Raw genomic sequence first — 15116 nt, 5'->3', positions numbered from 1 at the left:
CCGTAACACAGTTGACGCGATTGATTTAGATCTGTTTTAGCCATGAATGCAGACTAAGGAAGTTAAAAAAATTCTCAAAGTTATTTGTCTTTAGAATTTAAAATTTACTGACTATACGGCTAAAAATGTTTGCTGAATTCGGGTGCTTAATAAAAGACACTAATTTAGTACTCTTAAATGCTGCTTTAATAAAATTTCTAAAAAAATTCTAGTTCATTTCTGTCAATACATTCAGGAATTTCGCATTCCTCAAATTTATCATCCAACATTATCTCTCATTCCATTCATGGATGAGACCTTTACCTCCTTCTGATGTAGATAGAGGGGAGCAAGGGGAGACATCTGTTTCTAAAGCGCAGAATCCCAGGGGACGCCAAATCGATGCTAACGGAATTTTAAAGTTAAATGTTTTACATTCATGGCAAACGGAAGGGGGGTGCAAAATCTTCAGTTGCCCCCAAGCGCTGAAAACCTCTGCTACGACTCTGGGATTCGAGTAAACCCAACCGAATATACAGAATGTCAACTTCAACGAATGCACAGACTGAGCAACTCTTGTGACAAGCTCTTAAAATGAATTTTAGAATCCGAAATATCACTCACTCTATTTTTGAAACTAAGTGAATTTTAAATTAAACACAATTTAATATATAATAAAACCTTAATGGCTAAATAAATAAACATGCAATATAAAAATTAAAAAAATTACATATTAATATAATTTTTTAATTATAATTGATTGAATAAGTCGAATTTTACTAAAGTTGTAAATCAAAAGGAAGATTAACAATGACATAAAAAAGTCTTTTTCAGAAAAGCTAAGAATTTGCTTAATTAAAAGCCATCTGGTGATGAATTCCCCAACGTCTTCCAAAATCCGCATATGAGGCATTTCTTTTTTCTATGAGAAATATGTTGTCTAAGGAGTTTGTTTACACAGTACAAATACCCTAACCTTTCTAAAATTGTACATGAATGCAGGCGATTACTACATGCATCTAAATAGGTCGCAAGACGCGTGACTGATTCCGCTATTTGAAACCAGGCGTGATATTACGTTGGAAAGTCATATTAAAGAATGGGAAGAATAAAAAAAGGAGGAGGAGAATTTAGAAGCTATTTACAAGGAAAAGGGAAAAATAAAACAATCTGGAAATAAGGAAATTGTTCAAAGTCTACTATTGTTAAAGCATTAAGTTACCGATACTCATTTGATCCGCTGCAAATAGGCTTCAGTCTTGTGCTATTGGAAAGAAGTCATTATCAAAGCATGTTAAGAACGGATACGGATGTGTGATTAGCGTTAAGTTTTAAAAATTTTGAATTAGATATACTACTTTTCGCTTACTCCTTAACACCGAAAATCGTTACCACCACGAAGAAAAACTGCAAAACATTAACAGTAGAAAAACAATATTGAAGAAATTGAATACAGCAAATTAATTACAGTCTATGGTTAACATTTGATTGTTGTATTTAACCTATTATTCATACGAGCCTATTATTCGTATAATGTAGAAAATGTTTATTTTGAAAGACCTTCACATTATTTATTTTGAAAGTTCATTCATTCAGAAGAATATTTTTAAAGTTTAGACATTTTATTTTAAGATGATGATGTGTGGACATTGACATGTGTGGACTTAATTTGAAGACATTTGTTTCCGCATTCGAAATGCTTGAAGTTGAGAAAAATTGTTTATTGCGAAAGTTCATGAAATGGCTATTATAGCCATTATAATGGAATGTTACTTGAGTAATCACATCAAAACTTTGACCCAAAGATTTCTGTTGTACGTTTTGTCAAGCCTAAATAATGTGCTTGAAAGTTAAGATGCTGCCCTGTTTTGGACTAAACGTAAAATTCAAAATTTGTACGTGACTTGTTAGACATCTGGGATAAAGGTGTTTCTAATCTTTCTTCTCGAAAAGTTTATTTCATTGGTAAATGTTTATATATTTTTAAACATTTATTCAATTTTAAAATGTTTCTTTATTTTATAAAGTTTATTTAACTTGACTTAGTCTGTTTGACTATGTTTTTTTTTTTTTTTTTTTTTCTTTTCTTTTTCTTTTTTTTTTCTCCCCGATAAATTTATTCTACTTCCTCTCATTCTCTACTTCTTTCTCTTCCTCAGGGAATAGCAGATTTGCATTCATCATGTATCTGCAAAAGTGTGCAACTTGTGCGACCGTGATCAAATTAGAATCGGAGGAGGGTTACTCGAGATCTTTTGTTCTCTAGAAAATTCCTGCTTGCTCTAGGTAGCTCATTTTGTGAAGATTTGTAGTTCCAGCTGAAAGCAACTGTAATTTTCAACATGCAAAGCAATTTATCATTTAACGTTTTAAATCGAATTAAATTAATACATTTCAGAGCTAAGGTTATTAAGTAATTTGAACGATTTGGAAATTAAATTTTATAAATATCCATTTGAATTCATCTTGTAAATAATTCTTTTACCCTGCAATGATATTGATTAAAATATCGAAAGGTAATCTAGTTAAATAAATTTTAGTCTCAGTTTAGTTTGTTTCTCTAAATTTAGCTTCAATTTGTTTCGACTGAAAACTCCCCGTCGTACTTTGGTAAAGGGTACTGAATTGTCTAGAAGTTAGAAGCACTCTTTACAAATTATTTCTTCCTACTAAAAATAACTTTCGTAATTCCTATTTGTTTGAGATTCATTTGAGGTTTCATAACATTTCTGCATTCTCAGAAAAGGAGACCTATAAAGCAATAACTTTCAAGCGGAGGGATAATGATGTCCCACGAGTGAAGTACTTAGACACGTTAATAATTTTTTTCAATCAAAATTTAAAAAAAAATATATACTATCTGTCCTACTATGTAAAGGCTATGAATGTTCAAAGAATGCTGTACAAATATTTTTGATCACCTGATCAAATTTCCGACATAATCAAATGTAAATTTAATTTGGACTTTTAAATGTTTCGTTAGAAAATCTCACGCCAGTAATAATGACGCTTCGGTTCATGATTAGGTCGTAATGATCATTCGCAAAAATTATAAGCAAATAAAATCAAATGAAACATAAAACGCTAATTTGATAATAACCAGTAATAATGAACATTATTATTAAAATATATTAATATCAACAATGAATGCATTTTTTTAAAAATCTCTTTCATATGAAATGTTTTTTACTAAAACTTTCAGACAAGTCTCGGAAAAATCTTAGTTATTTTTTAATTCGCAGGATCCATGTGATTCATCTTGCAGCATGTTTGCGAAAAATCAATAAAATTATAAAAAGCCTTGAATCTACACACCTTCTTTCTTGTGTATTTCTGATTAGATTTTACTCTATTCTCATTAAATGACATTTAGATGTTAGATAGCTTTCCTCTCCTTTGATATTCCTTTCACTTCTAGCTCCATTATGATAATGTTAATGAGCTCATCATGATTTAAATGAGACTTCAGTTTAAATTTCGGTTTTCTTTTCCTTATATTCATAAGATTCAAAAGAAAATTATGAAAATTAATTCAAGAACGCTATGTTATCTTATCTTATTTCTTTAAAATTCTTTTATCCTATAATTTGTAAAATAATAAATTTCCTAATACTCTTTCACAAAACAAACGGCTTTGTTCAATAAAAGTGAATTTAGTTCCAGCTATTAAAGAGTACATCAAAAGGGCAGGTTTAAAGGAAATTTAACTTCTTTAAAATTTCTTCTCCTATGCTCGCACTTATATTTTTCACACATTTAGAATATTGTCCTTCTTTAACATAAAGGGAACGTTCAAAACTGATAAATATTTATGAAGTTTATTTGCAGTTTCTTCAATTTTTTTTTTACAACATAGTTATAGTTGTGATAACCTATTATATATATATATATATATATATATATATATATATATATATATATATATACAACCTATGTTATCCACACACACACACACATATATATATACATATATATATATATATACACATATATAATTACAAAACAATTCTTTTGAAAACAAAACATAAACATGTCTAGTTATTTTCGCGAGTTAAGCTAAGAAAAATTTATATATATATATATACAAAACAGCTCTTTTTTATTTTGGCAACATAGGTATAGTTGAAATGCGATTTACGATTAGTTTATACAAACATAATCTTTCTTTAATTTTAAGGTTTTATTTACTTTGGAGCAGGAAACGTGAAAAATCATTTAAGCCTTCCCTTAATTCTTTATATTCTCCCCACGTAAAAGAAAAACTATGGAAAAGCACGAGAACCAGGCGGTAGGAATTATCGTCACCACATTTTATTTCGGACAATATTGTAGAGACATTAGGTTGTAGAGTCATTAGGTTAATTGGAAGCAGAAAAGATGAAAAATATGCAACCGCCTTCGCCGGGAATCGAACCACGGACCTCTGGAATACCGACCCAGCGTGCTGAACCACTACACCACGAAGGCACGCTAGGGAAGTGGGAGAAATACCTTATAAGGTTTTTCGGAGCAGGAAACGTTGAAAACTAAGTCAAAACCAAGACGGGAGTCCAACCACTGACCTTCCAGTTGCTAGCTGGCGTACTAAGAACGTTCTCAATGAGAGCATAAACGGGGTAACACGATAATTAATTACTTTTCATTGTTGTTAGATTTACTAAATTTTATATTATGAAGAAAAATTTTTAAACGTAATTCCAGTTTTACTTTATACTGTGTTATATTTTAATCTTATTTTATCTAAGAGATTTAATTTAATAGATATTACGATTATTTTTAGATATTTCTCACTGCATTTAGAACGAGGAAAAAATGTAATCTTTTGACAAATATTCTGTTCCGTCTTAGAATAAAAATTAATCTTGTTCATATCGTTATCGCTGAGCTTATAAGTATTAGTACGTGCTCATATCTTTTAATCATAATTATTTTGTGGTTATCGTTTCTACTTAAAATTAGATGAAAAGGAGAAGATAACGCTAAGCGAGCTGCTAAAGTTCTTCAAAATTTAAAAATACCGTAAATAATTATAGCATTCATTTAGTATACGTAGTGATTAGCACATCTGGCAAGCACTGAATGTAATGCCTTAAGACATACAAAACCGACAAATGCAATTCGACAGAGATCGGTTATTGATAGAGGAATAGCTTTTAACTGGATTGAAGCCTGATAATAAATTGCTGCATTACAGAGAAAGTCCACAAAACTACACCCTTGCCCCGGATAGCAATCATCAGTTTCAGCAATTTTATGTGAATGACGCGTTCAGAAAGTATTTAGCATAATGGGCCTCTCACTGTTGCGCAAGTCCGGAGTTTTGGGTAACATTGTCGCAGCATGTGTGACCAATGTGCGTCTTCCCCTTCCCTCCATTGACTAAGATACACATGTCGATCAGCCTAAAGTGTTCAGTACACGGGATTTAATTGATGCAAAATAGAATCATTTCAAAGCTGGAAAAAATTACGAAGAAATGATATTTAAAATTAGCTTAAGGTACAGTATGCAATTTTATCTTCTAAATCAGTCGTCCACATTTTTTTTCCCCACAAACGCTTAACGCGTTCATCCCAGAATAAGTCAAGAAAAAGAAATACAAGTTTTGTGGCTAAATAGAAATTATCCGGAGCTGTTTATGGTCCCTTAATGGAAAAGTTGCTGGCAGTGGTGTATAGTCAGCGAACTAGAGGGACTAGGGATGTTCGCTAGCATTTTATGTATTAACACTTTCAAGTATATTTTTACTTCCTTTTTCAAGTATTTTTTGGAAACGGCGCATTATTCATTTTTTTTTTTTTTTTTTTGCGGAAATAGGAGCTTGGATCTCGCCTACTCTATGTGAGAAACGATTAGCAGGTGTTCACCTGTTCCCCTAAGATATGCTGTTGATAATACAGTCTTTGTAATCAGTTAAGCAACTCTTGAACTAAGAGAAGTATCTGATGCAGCTCTAGAGAAGTATTGGAGGTCAACGTTAACACGACTCAGGAAAAATTCAACGAAATTTGGAAGCAACAAAAAGCTAACAATATCCAGGAAAACCGCAAGCTTTCGTAATCTACAGGTATTCTGAAAAATAACCAGATTACCAAAATTCCGCATTGACAATAAAAAATATCAAAATAGTCAAGTACTTAACATATCTGGTAATCATAGCAGATAATAAACTTAACTTTATTTAACACCTACAGCAAATTAAGAAGAAAACTTTCAGTATAACTAACAACCTGAAAAGAATGCTGGAAATCGGACGGGGCGAGAATCACCAGATACAAGAACTGATGTAAATACTGTTATGGAAAGAATTGCACTGTATGGTGCAGCGATAAGAGCTTCCCGTTGACGGTGATAAAACAAAAGCAACTCCAATCTATCCAAAAACCCTTCCTTTTGAATAATTCCCTAGCTTATAGAACAATTTCACATGCTGCACTGTACCACTTCAGAAAGATGATCACTTTCTTAATGTGACCACTTCTGAAAGTGGCCAGTTCTGTGAATTTAAACAAACACTAGTACTGAATCTCATTTCTTTAAGACGAACACTACCACTATCCGTGAGCGGAATCTTAGAGAAGTTTATAATTTTTTTTCGTGCCTAATCCCCGTCGGTGAAACCACGGCATGCAACTGGTTGCTGGAACTGCTGCTGCTATAGTAATGCCCACTCAAAACACGATCAATGATCAACGAAGGGTCTGTTACGAGTTTCAAGCCTCTGACCCCATAGCATCACAGATTAAAAATTTTGCAGCTAAAAATGGGTTTCGCAAACAGAAATGAAATGTCAAAGATTTCTTTCATAAGAATACTGCCTTTTGCAGGAAAATAATCAAAGAGCTTTTTGAGGTGTTTAGCCGACGGATATTGGACCTGACAGGAAAAGTCGTAGCAGCAAACTGAAACATAAGTGTGACGAAAGGACCGGTTACCCAGGTGTAGGATTAATTAGTCAAGGTCAAATTACACAAATTTCAAATTTAAGTAGAAATTAACTGGAATGGGTTAACGCTTTTGTATAGCTCAAATGACTAGGCCGGGTATCAAATACTGGCCAACGATTTGCATAATGTTATATTCCGGTCAAGTAGCGGCATTATCCACTAGTATAAAAGCTTTCAATTCCAACTCTAGCATTGCAGAGAGGCCGAGTGCTGCTTGGCAACCGGAGTCTGTTCCAGAGAGACAAGCGAAGTTTATTCCAAAGGGTCGAATAGTAATTCCCAGTGTTCCAGGAAGATAAAGAGTAGACCGTGAAAATGGCCAGTTCCCTCTAAGGCAAAAAAATAGCTTTTATATTTCAATAATTTGTTTCTTCTGCTCGCTCACTTATATTATGCTATGTTTCTTCAAAATTCAAGTTTTGAAGCTGCTTTGTTTTCTACAAATATAAAGATTCGATGATAGATAATAACAAGTTTTTTAAAACGTTTGTTTAAATGATATTTGTTAAGTTTCTTTGAGAAAAATAATTTAAAGAAATCATCAGCTTTGCATTTATTTAATTTTTCTTGCTTTAATGGTAAGTGATGCACTGTAATAAAATAACTGCGAATTCTCAAAAAAAAAAAAAAAAAAAAAAAAAATATATATATATATATATATATATATATATATATATTGTCGCTACTGATTACAGATTGCTGCCTCAGCTTCTTCTGGGAAGACCATCCTGATAACAAAGTATTAAGTGCTTTTTTTTTTTTTTTTGAAATACAAAAACTAATTTTTTATGAGTTTATCAAATCAATACGTTTGCTTTTACTGATCCATCTGTATCTTGCTGGGCAGACATTACTGATGAACAAAGAATAACGTAGAATTCTTTTATTACCGTCGAAGGAGGGATAATACAAAAATATAAGAACTATTTGTGGAATTGTACTTTTTATGTTATATGAAATAGCATGCGTTTCAGAAATTGAACAGTAAAAATAAAGTATCTCTTAGTTGATGAAATAGAAAATAACTTACGGTATCCATGAATGGCAGAGATAATTCCTTTCTTGTATATTTTCGAGGCTCTGCATTCTGGAAGGCAACCATGCCATTAATAGCACCGGTGCGCCTCTTCGCCGATGACTGCCTTTTAGGCATGGCTTCTATTTTCTGTTGTTTCACCAATCGCTTCCAGGCTTCTCGTACTTTAGTCAGTCGTCTATATGCTTCAGTTAAGCTTACTCTTGAATACAAAAGAAAATTTATCAGCTTTTATAAATTTAAACTGTAAATATAATTTTATGATCTATAATTATGTTATCAGCTAGAAATCTTCTAAAATTACTGATAAGTTAAACTAATTAATTAATAATATATTTATTAATTAAAATTTAATTATTATTTTACTTTAATTTATTTGAATTGCAATTTTTTAAGAATACATAATTTGAAGTATACTTATTAAATGAATAACAATTTAAAAGGGCAAAAATAAATATGCCTCATTTTCTTCTTTTATTTTGAAATTTACGTATTTTACGTTCTCTAGCGGCAGTGATAAAGCACATTTATTTTATACCAGGGGAAGCCAAAGTTCAGGGCAGCAGGAGCTGCATGTTAGGATTAAGGATATTTCGAGAGCCGCAGCTAGATTTTATAACGTTTATAACTATATTTATCACGATTTCTTATTTACATCATTTTTAAAAGTAATGAAACAGATTTTCATGCAAAGAAACGTTTGAAGTGAATTAATGAGAATTTCGAATTTTTATGCAATTAATGTGGTTGCAAATAAATATAAATAAGAAACTTTATTTCTCTTGTTATACAGACAAGGAAATTTGTTTCTATGATATACAAATCTGAAACTATTGTACGTGGCAAATTAGTTTTTCCTTTTTTTCAAACAGAAAGAACGTTTTCTTCTAATTTTCTTCTTTTCTCCCGCCGTTTATAATTTTTGAATGGCTTATTATATTGTTGAATGGCTGCGTTTATAATTGTTGAAGTATTCTGAAATCGAAATAAGGAATTATAATCGTCTTTGCGAGTACAACCATGTAAAAAGCTTTTCATGTAAGTGAAGAATAAAATACTAATCTGAAAAACAGATCCAGTAATTTTTATTCATTTTTAACTCATGCGCAGTTCTCTGAATGGATTAAATATGTGAAACGCGTAGCGAAGAACTTGCTGTTTTAGAAAGGTTTGGTATAATTTATGTGATTACGGCAAAGCCTCGAGGTCTATCTGCCTAACAGGAGGGATGCCTTCGTGGAGGACATTATAAGAGAACTTGTTCGGATACACGTTTACACGTAGAGAAAACCACCGAAAACGCCCGTTCGCGGAATTCGAACCTCGGACCGAACTAGCAGCATCCAGTGACTTTACCGCTCGGCCGCTGGTGGGTCTTGTTCGAGAAAGATTTGTTTGAATTTAGTGAAATACACAATTTATTTGAATTTGTCGAAACACACAAGGACTACCTAACGAAGAGGAAGTGTGCCTTCCTAAAGGATTTTCTATAGCAACTAGGCTCATCAAGAAAGTAATGTTGTTTCAAAATAAACAGTTAGATTTTTCAGGATTCTGCATAAAAACAATAATGTAATTTTTCCCATACAATTAGCATGAACATTAACTTTTAAAATCAAACCCAGCCTGAAATAATTAATTTAATTCTTTACATGCGATTTATATTATCAGTTACTTTTCATTTTTTCTACGATTAAGCCATTCATATTTTCGGAACCTGTGGAACTTTAAAAAAGATTTGAATTTCTTAGAGCTATTATTATTATTATCATCATCATAATCAGCTGAATCCCAACTAAGAAACTGCCGAATGTTTTTAAATCCTATATTTTTCAAACACAAGTTTTAATGGTACTCTAAAAAACGAATGCAATTGTTGCTTCTGGGGGAGCGGTGGTGGAACCTGAGTACCTGGGTGACGATGACCTACTACGTACAGAGTAAATTTTCATTCCTGATTTTGACACAAGAAACTAATAAATTGGCATTTATTATTTTTAAAGCTTATTGAATTTTAATTAATATAATATATATATAAATATTTTTTTATAAATTTGTATTTAGGTTTAAAGTATGTATAATTGCTAAGCAAATAATAACCTATACATAAAACGACAAAACACACGACCCTAATTTATTCACAGACCAAAAATACAAGTTCGATTTCGTGAGTTTGCGGGAAAAAACATGGATTAATGTAACACAGGCAAGTACGAGTCATAGGCCCTTAGGGTAGTTGTAACAACAAGAATAAAGTGAAAAAGCAAACAAATGATACACAAAATATATTACACAGCAGTACAAGCAATGATGAGGAGAGAACAATACAGATACAGATAAACGAAAGAGCTGGATTTACACAATACACTAAATTACATAATATATTTGTTAAGTACGGCCGTTGGCCTATTGTTATTTGAGAGGTCATCAGAGTCATAGGTACAAATTTTAATAACAGGGTTATTGATTATCCCCTGCCTTTAGTGGTATCTTTTCGCAAGGAAATAATAATGCGTCCTGAGCTGAACAACATTCAGTTCTTCATGAATTAAGTTATTGCGAAGATACAACGGGCCATCTACTATCTAATGCAGAACACAGTTCTGCGCTATCTGCAATCTTTTCTCATTACTTTTACAAGCATAGGCCCAGACTGGACACGCATAGCAAAGCATGGGACTTAATGTGGATTTGTAAATAAGTAACTTATCGTCTGTATATAAAGCAAAGATGCAATTATTGTAGTTTCAGTGGTATAGTGGTATGTGAATCACTAACTTCACCCAGGACGGCAATGTTTGGTACACTGTTTTAGTAAGACATCCAAACAAATTCCCTCTATTCTCACTCAAGTAAATGCACGCTGCTCTTTCTGGAAAATTCTCGACTCATCTCGATAATTATAAATACAAAGACCCTATTACAAATAGCTCTTGGAAGTTTCTATAAGCTTACGATGCAAAAACGTTCCGTCGTGAACGTGATTCTAGTTGTCTACCAACTGAACTATTTAGCTATGGTTGCTGAATTTTTAAGTGTTGATTAAAATTTGAGCTAGTACTCATAAGGAAGTTTGAATTACAAATTACATTAAAAAGATAAAACTCGAGATTCTATAAATGAAATATGTAATTAATTACATATTTAATTAATAGAAGCTCGAGTAATTAATTACACAATTAATTAAATGAAATATGTAATTAATTACATATTTCATTTACCACATTTCATTCGCATTTTTTTAAAATGTAGTTTCATATTTGTTATTTATGAAAGGCAGATTTCATATTTTACTTTATTTAAAACGTTCAGCTTTATTATATTCGTAACACTGCTGTGCAAGCTTTGAGATACATCATCATAATGTCAATGTAGGTAGATATTGACAAATTGCAAAAGGCAGCAATACTACAAACTGAGGAAGACAGTTTTAAAATTGTCTAAGGTCAGGGGGAAATCTTTCCCTCCCACTATCGACTTCGCTAATAAAACGCTGATTAGGTCAATAAAAATGAAAATTCATGAGCTAAATGTAGCTGAACCGTGGCACAGAAGGGATGATCAGCTATGCAAAAGAAGATTCATGGTAATATTCCAGTCAAAGTTTCTTATAGAATGTGCATTTCAAATAGACATCTGAATCGAGCTTTTGCTAACCATGGATATTTTCCGATATATTATCTAAAATTTAGTATAAAATACTGGGCACGTCTGTGTTGTTGGTCGGATGAAAATCTTACTAATATTATTCTGCAGTTCACTCGGTTTCAAAACGTATGAAAGAACTACCAACTAATGATCCTATAAAATTTAATGTGGGATAAATAGGAAAAAGGAATACTGGAGGAAAAAGGAATACAGAGTCATTAGGTTATTTTGAAGCAGGATACGTGAGAAATGTGAAATGGCCTTGCCATAACTCTAATCTTGGCCTTCTCGAATGCGCGTCGAGTATACTTCCAATTACACCCCCGACGGTATATGGAAAGGAGGGAGAAAATACCATATATACGCCTTCCTATTTTAAATAGAGTCTGGGGATTAGAGGACCTAATCGCCAATTCTTGGTGGTGGCGAAATATTGTCCACTGCCTTATAGTTCGGGTGCCACTTATAGAGTTATTAGTTTTGTAGATGCAGGAGAGTGTCCAGTTAACGTCTTTAGAGCATTTTGAAGGGAAAAGTGCTTAGAATATACTTTGTCGATGCCTAATTTAGTATGACAATAGGAAATCAAATATCGCATTTCAAAACTGAAAATTTACCTGGCAAAACTTCAAATGAATTTTATAGTGAATTGCGTGAAGTTTATAGCGAATCAAGCATCAATAAATCCTACTTCAGTCTTCCATTGAGCTACCCTTTATGGAAATTTGATGCTTGCAAATGTGCTAGTAAGGAAGAAGATCGTCGAGTAGCATGTGAGGAAATATCTCAAGCTACAGTCATATCACTAACATCGTTATATCATATTTTTAAAAATGCTTTGTAGAAAAAACTACTTTTTCTCAATGGTTTCCTTACCACTTGACGGGACTTTATTGAAACAAATTTATGTTGATAAAAGGTAAAAGACATATGTGTCGAACAATCTGACGAAACATAATTCAGTTACTTTCGAACAGATTTTAGATGATGGTTAATCTAATGAAGATAATCCCATCTACGACACCAAACATTTTGGCATGTACAATCAATCATAAGATGAAGTAAACGATGATCTCTGCCTAGGATACGAAGGAGTCTTTGAAAGAGGTTTCTTCAGCGTAAGTTTAAGCCATTCGATGAGTGAGAAGAAGCAATACCTTACAAAGAATAGTAACTATTCTGAGAAACTAAATTGCGGTTATTGGGAAGCAGGAGGACTAGGAGAATTTCAAGGAGAAACTGCCTGAATTAAAAAAAAAAAAAAAAAAAAAACTTGAGAAGAAAAACAAAATATATGATTTTTTAAATGATCTTCACATTTGTCTTCTGTGCTGTCCCTATAGTTATAATCTGCTCTAAAATTAACGTAGTCCTTACAGAATAATTCACTGAAGCCGAATTATTTGATTTGCTAATTTGTTTCCTACTCTAACGATTAGTTGACGAAGAACATTTTGAAATCGATTAAATTATTACACACATAATAAAGTAATATAAGAAATTAAATTACCAATGGATAAAGAAGCAGTTCATGCATATGTTCTGAACCAAAAGCAACTGTATTTTAAAAATAAAGAGCTGAAAGCCACATGTGTGTCACGAGCCGCAGTTTGGTCCTGTCTGTCTTATACATTCAATGTCTCCTGCGAATTAGGTAGTAATTTACAAGAAGAGAACAAGGCTGCCCGATCTTGTTTCGAAAAAGAAAAAAAGATTTGATATAAATCTTCTTCCATACAAATAAAAATCATTTAATGATTGCAGTAACGTGTCTAAGAGCAAGTTATAATATTAATATACGGTTTGTACAATACACAAGAGGAGGCAAAAAATAAACTTTTCAGAGAACGTATAACTATTCCTGACGCAGACGAAAAAACTATGCATCATCCATTGATTTTGTTACTGCATCTCGAAAAGCTGTTAAATATTTTATAAGGCTTTTTGAGATTACTGCAAAGCCTCCAGGGCTATCCGCCTATCCGGATGGATGCTTTTGTGGAGGAATTTTTAAGGGAAATGGCTCGTATAAACGTTACACATGGGGAAAACCACGAAAACGCCCAGGCAGCCAGTCCATTCGTGGGATTAGAACCTTGGACGGAACTTTCAGTGTTCAGCGACTTAACCGCTCAGCCGCTGGCGGGCCTAGTTTCTCCATGCTTTCGTGGTGTAACGGTAATAGAGAACGTGGTGTGGCAACGTGGTGTAACGTAGTAGAGAGGTCCATGTTCCAGTCCCAGGGAGAGCACTGCTCATTTTTCACACCTCCTGCTTAAAATAAACTAATGTCTCTACAGTGGCGCCCGAACTAAAATGTGGTGGATAATAATTCTTCACCACCAGGATTTCGCGAATGGGTCCTCAATCTCCAGTCACCCTTTAAAAAGGCGAGCATATAAGGTATTTTCTCCCTCCTTTCTGGATGCCTTCGTGGTGTAAAGGTAGCACATTCGGTGCGTATTCGAGAAGTCCAGGTTCGAGTCTCGGAGATATCATTGCGTACTTTTCACATCTCCTGCTTAAAATAACCTAATTTTTCGACAAATTAATACATAATTATTATAAACAAATAAACAATAATTATTGTATTATGAATGTTTTTAATAGACCGTTCATTAATGATACAATTTATTTCAATAGTCTACTAAAATATTATGTATGATCCTTGAAATTAATAATGTTTTTTAAATATTTATAAAACCTTCATTATTTAAATATTAAACTGCTTCGTTTTTTAAAAAATTACCATTTTTATGTTTTTAAAGTAAAATGTAATACATCACAAAAGGGGATGTACTGAGCTAATAAAGATTTATGCTTCAAAATTTTGTATTTATTTAAAGGGTGAATTTAAAAGTTATCCTTATGCATTGACTGTTTTCTAAAAATGTGATAAAAAACATGGGCATATCTTAGTAATGGGTCCCCATGGGTCCTGACACCGTGCCCCTTCCTAATCACCACTCGTGTATGCACAATGCATGTTTGAAATACGTAAAATATTAAAACATGCAGCGCATAAAATGTATCCTGTCATATTCTATTATGATAGACTGTTAAAATCTAGTTAAATGTTTCCAGAAATTAAGTCCAATAATTAAAAGAAAAAGAAGTGAATATTTTGCAAGGAGTTGAATTTTTCAAACGTCAAAATTTTTAAGCAACTTGTTAGGATTCTTTCTTATCATTTGCAGAAAGTCTCGCTAATTTTCGATACTTCAAGTTGTAAGACAGTAGAGTATTCTCAATCACAAAAACATCCAGAAATTTTAATCTAATCGTAAATATTCTCATTAGGTTGGAAAAAAAAAAAAAAAAAAAAAAAAAAAAAAACCTCATTTAATATGCTATGTTGCAGCAAATTTTCTGCAAGGATAGAGGATTTCTGAAAGGCAGGTGTGCAGCTAGAGAGCGGTAAGGGGAAGCATTAGTCCCCGGGCGCAGCATCCAGGGGACACCAAACTAATGTTACGAAATTTTAGAATGAAATGTTTACACTCTTG

The 15116-nt window shown here is 32.6% G+C and overlaps 1 protein-coding gene and 1 long non-coding RNA gene across 2 annotated transcripts in view; one reads left to right on the top strand and one right to left on the bottom strand.

Moving 5' to 3' along the window:
- The window catches only part of LOC146992771 (uncharacterized), an 87488-nt gene that overhangs the window by 14021 nt on the left and 58351 nt on the right, over positions 1 to 15116 (top strand). The window lies entirely within an intron of this gene.
- LOC118191650 (glycerol-3-phosphate acyltransferase 1, mitochondrial-like) overlaps positions 1 to 15116 on the bottom strand; it is a 112911-nt gene that overhangs the window by 77097 nt on the left and 20698 nt on the right. The window contains exon 2 of the mRNA XM_085809242.1: positions 7957 to 8164. Within this exon, the coding sequence (XP_085665368.1) occupies positions 7957 to 8164 (208 nt within the window). The remainder of the gene's footprint in view (positions 1 to 7956; positions 8165 to 15116) is intronic.

This window comes from Stegodyphus dumicola, chromosome X2 (assembly GCF_044657685.1).
Source record: "Stegodyphus dumicola isolate Sdum_Otavi_A_Nest chromosome X2, ASM4465768v1".
Taxonomy (NCBI): domain Eukaryota; kingdom Metazoa; phylum Arthropoda; class Arachnida; order Araneae; family Eresidae; genus Stegodyphus; species Stegodyphus dumicola.
This window is presented reverse-complemented; position numbering and strand designations above follow the sequence as displayed.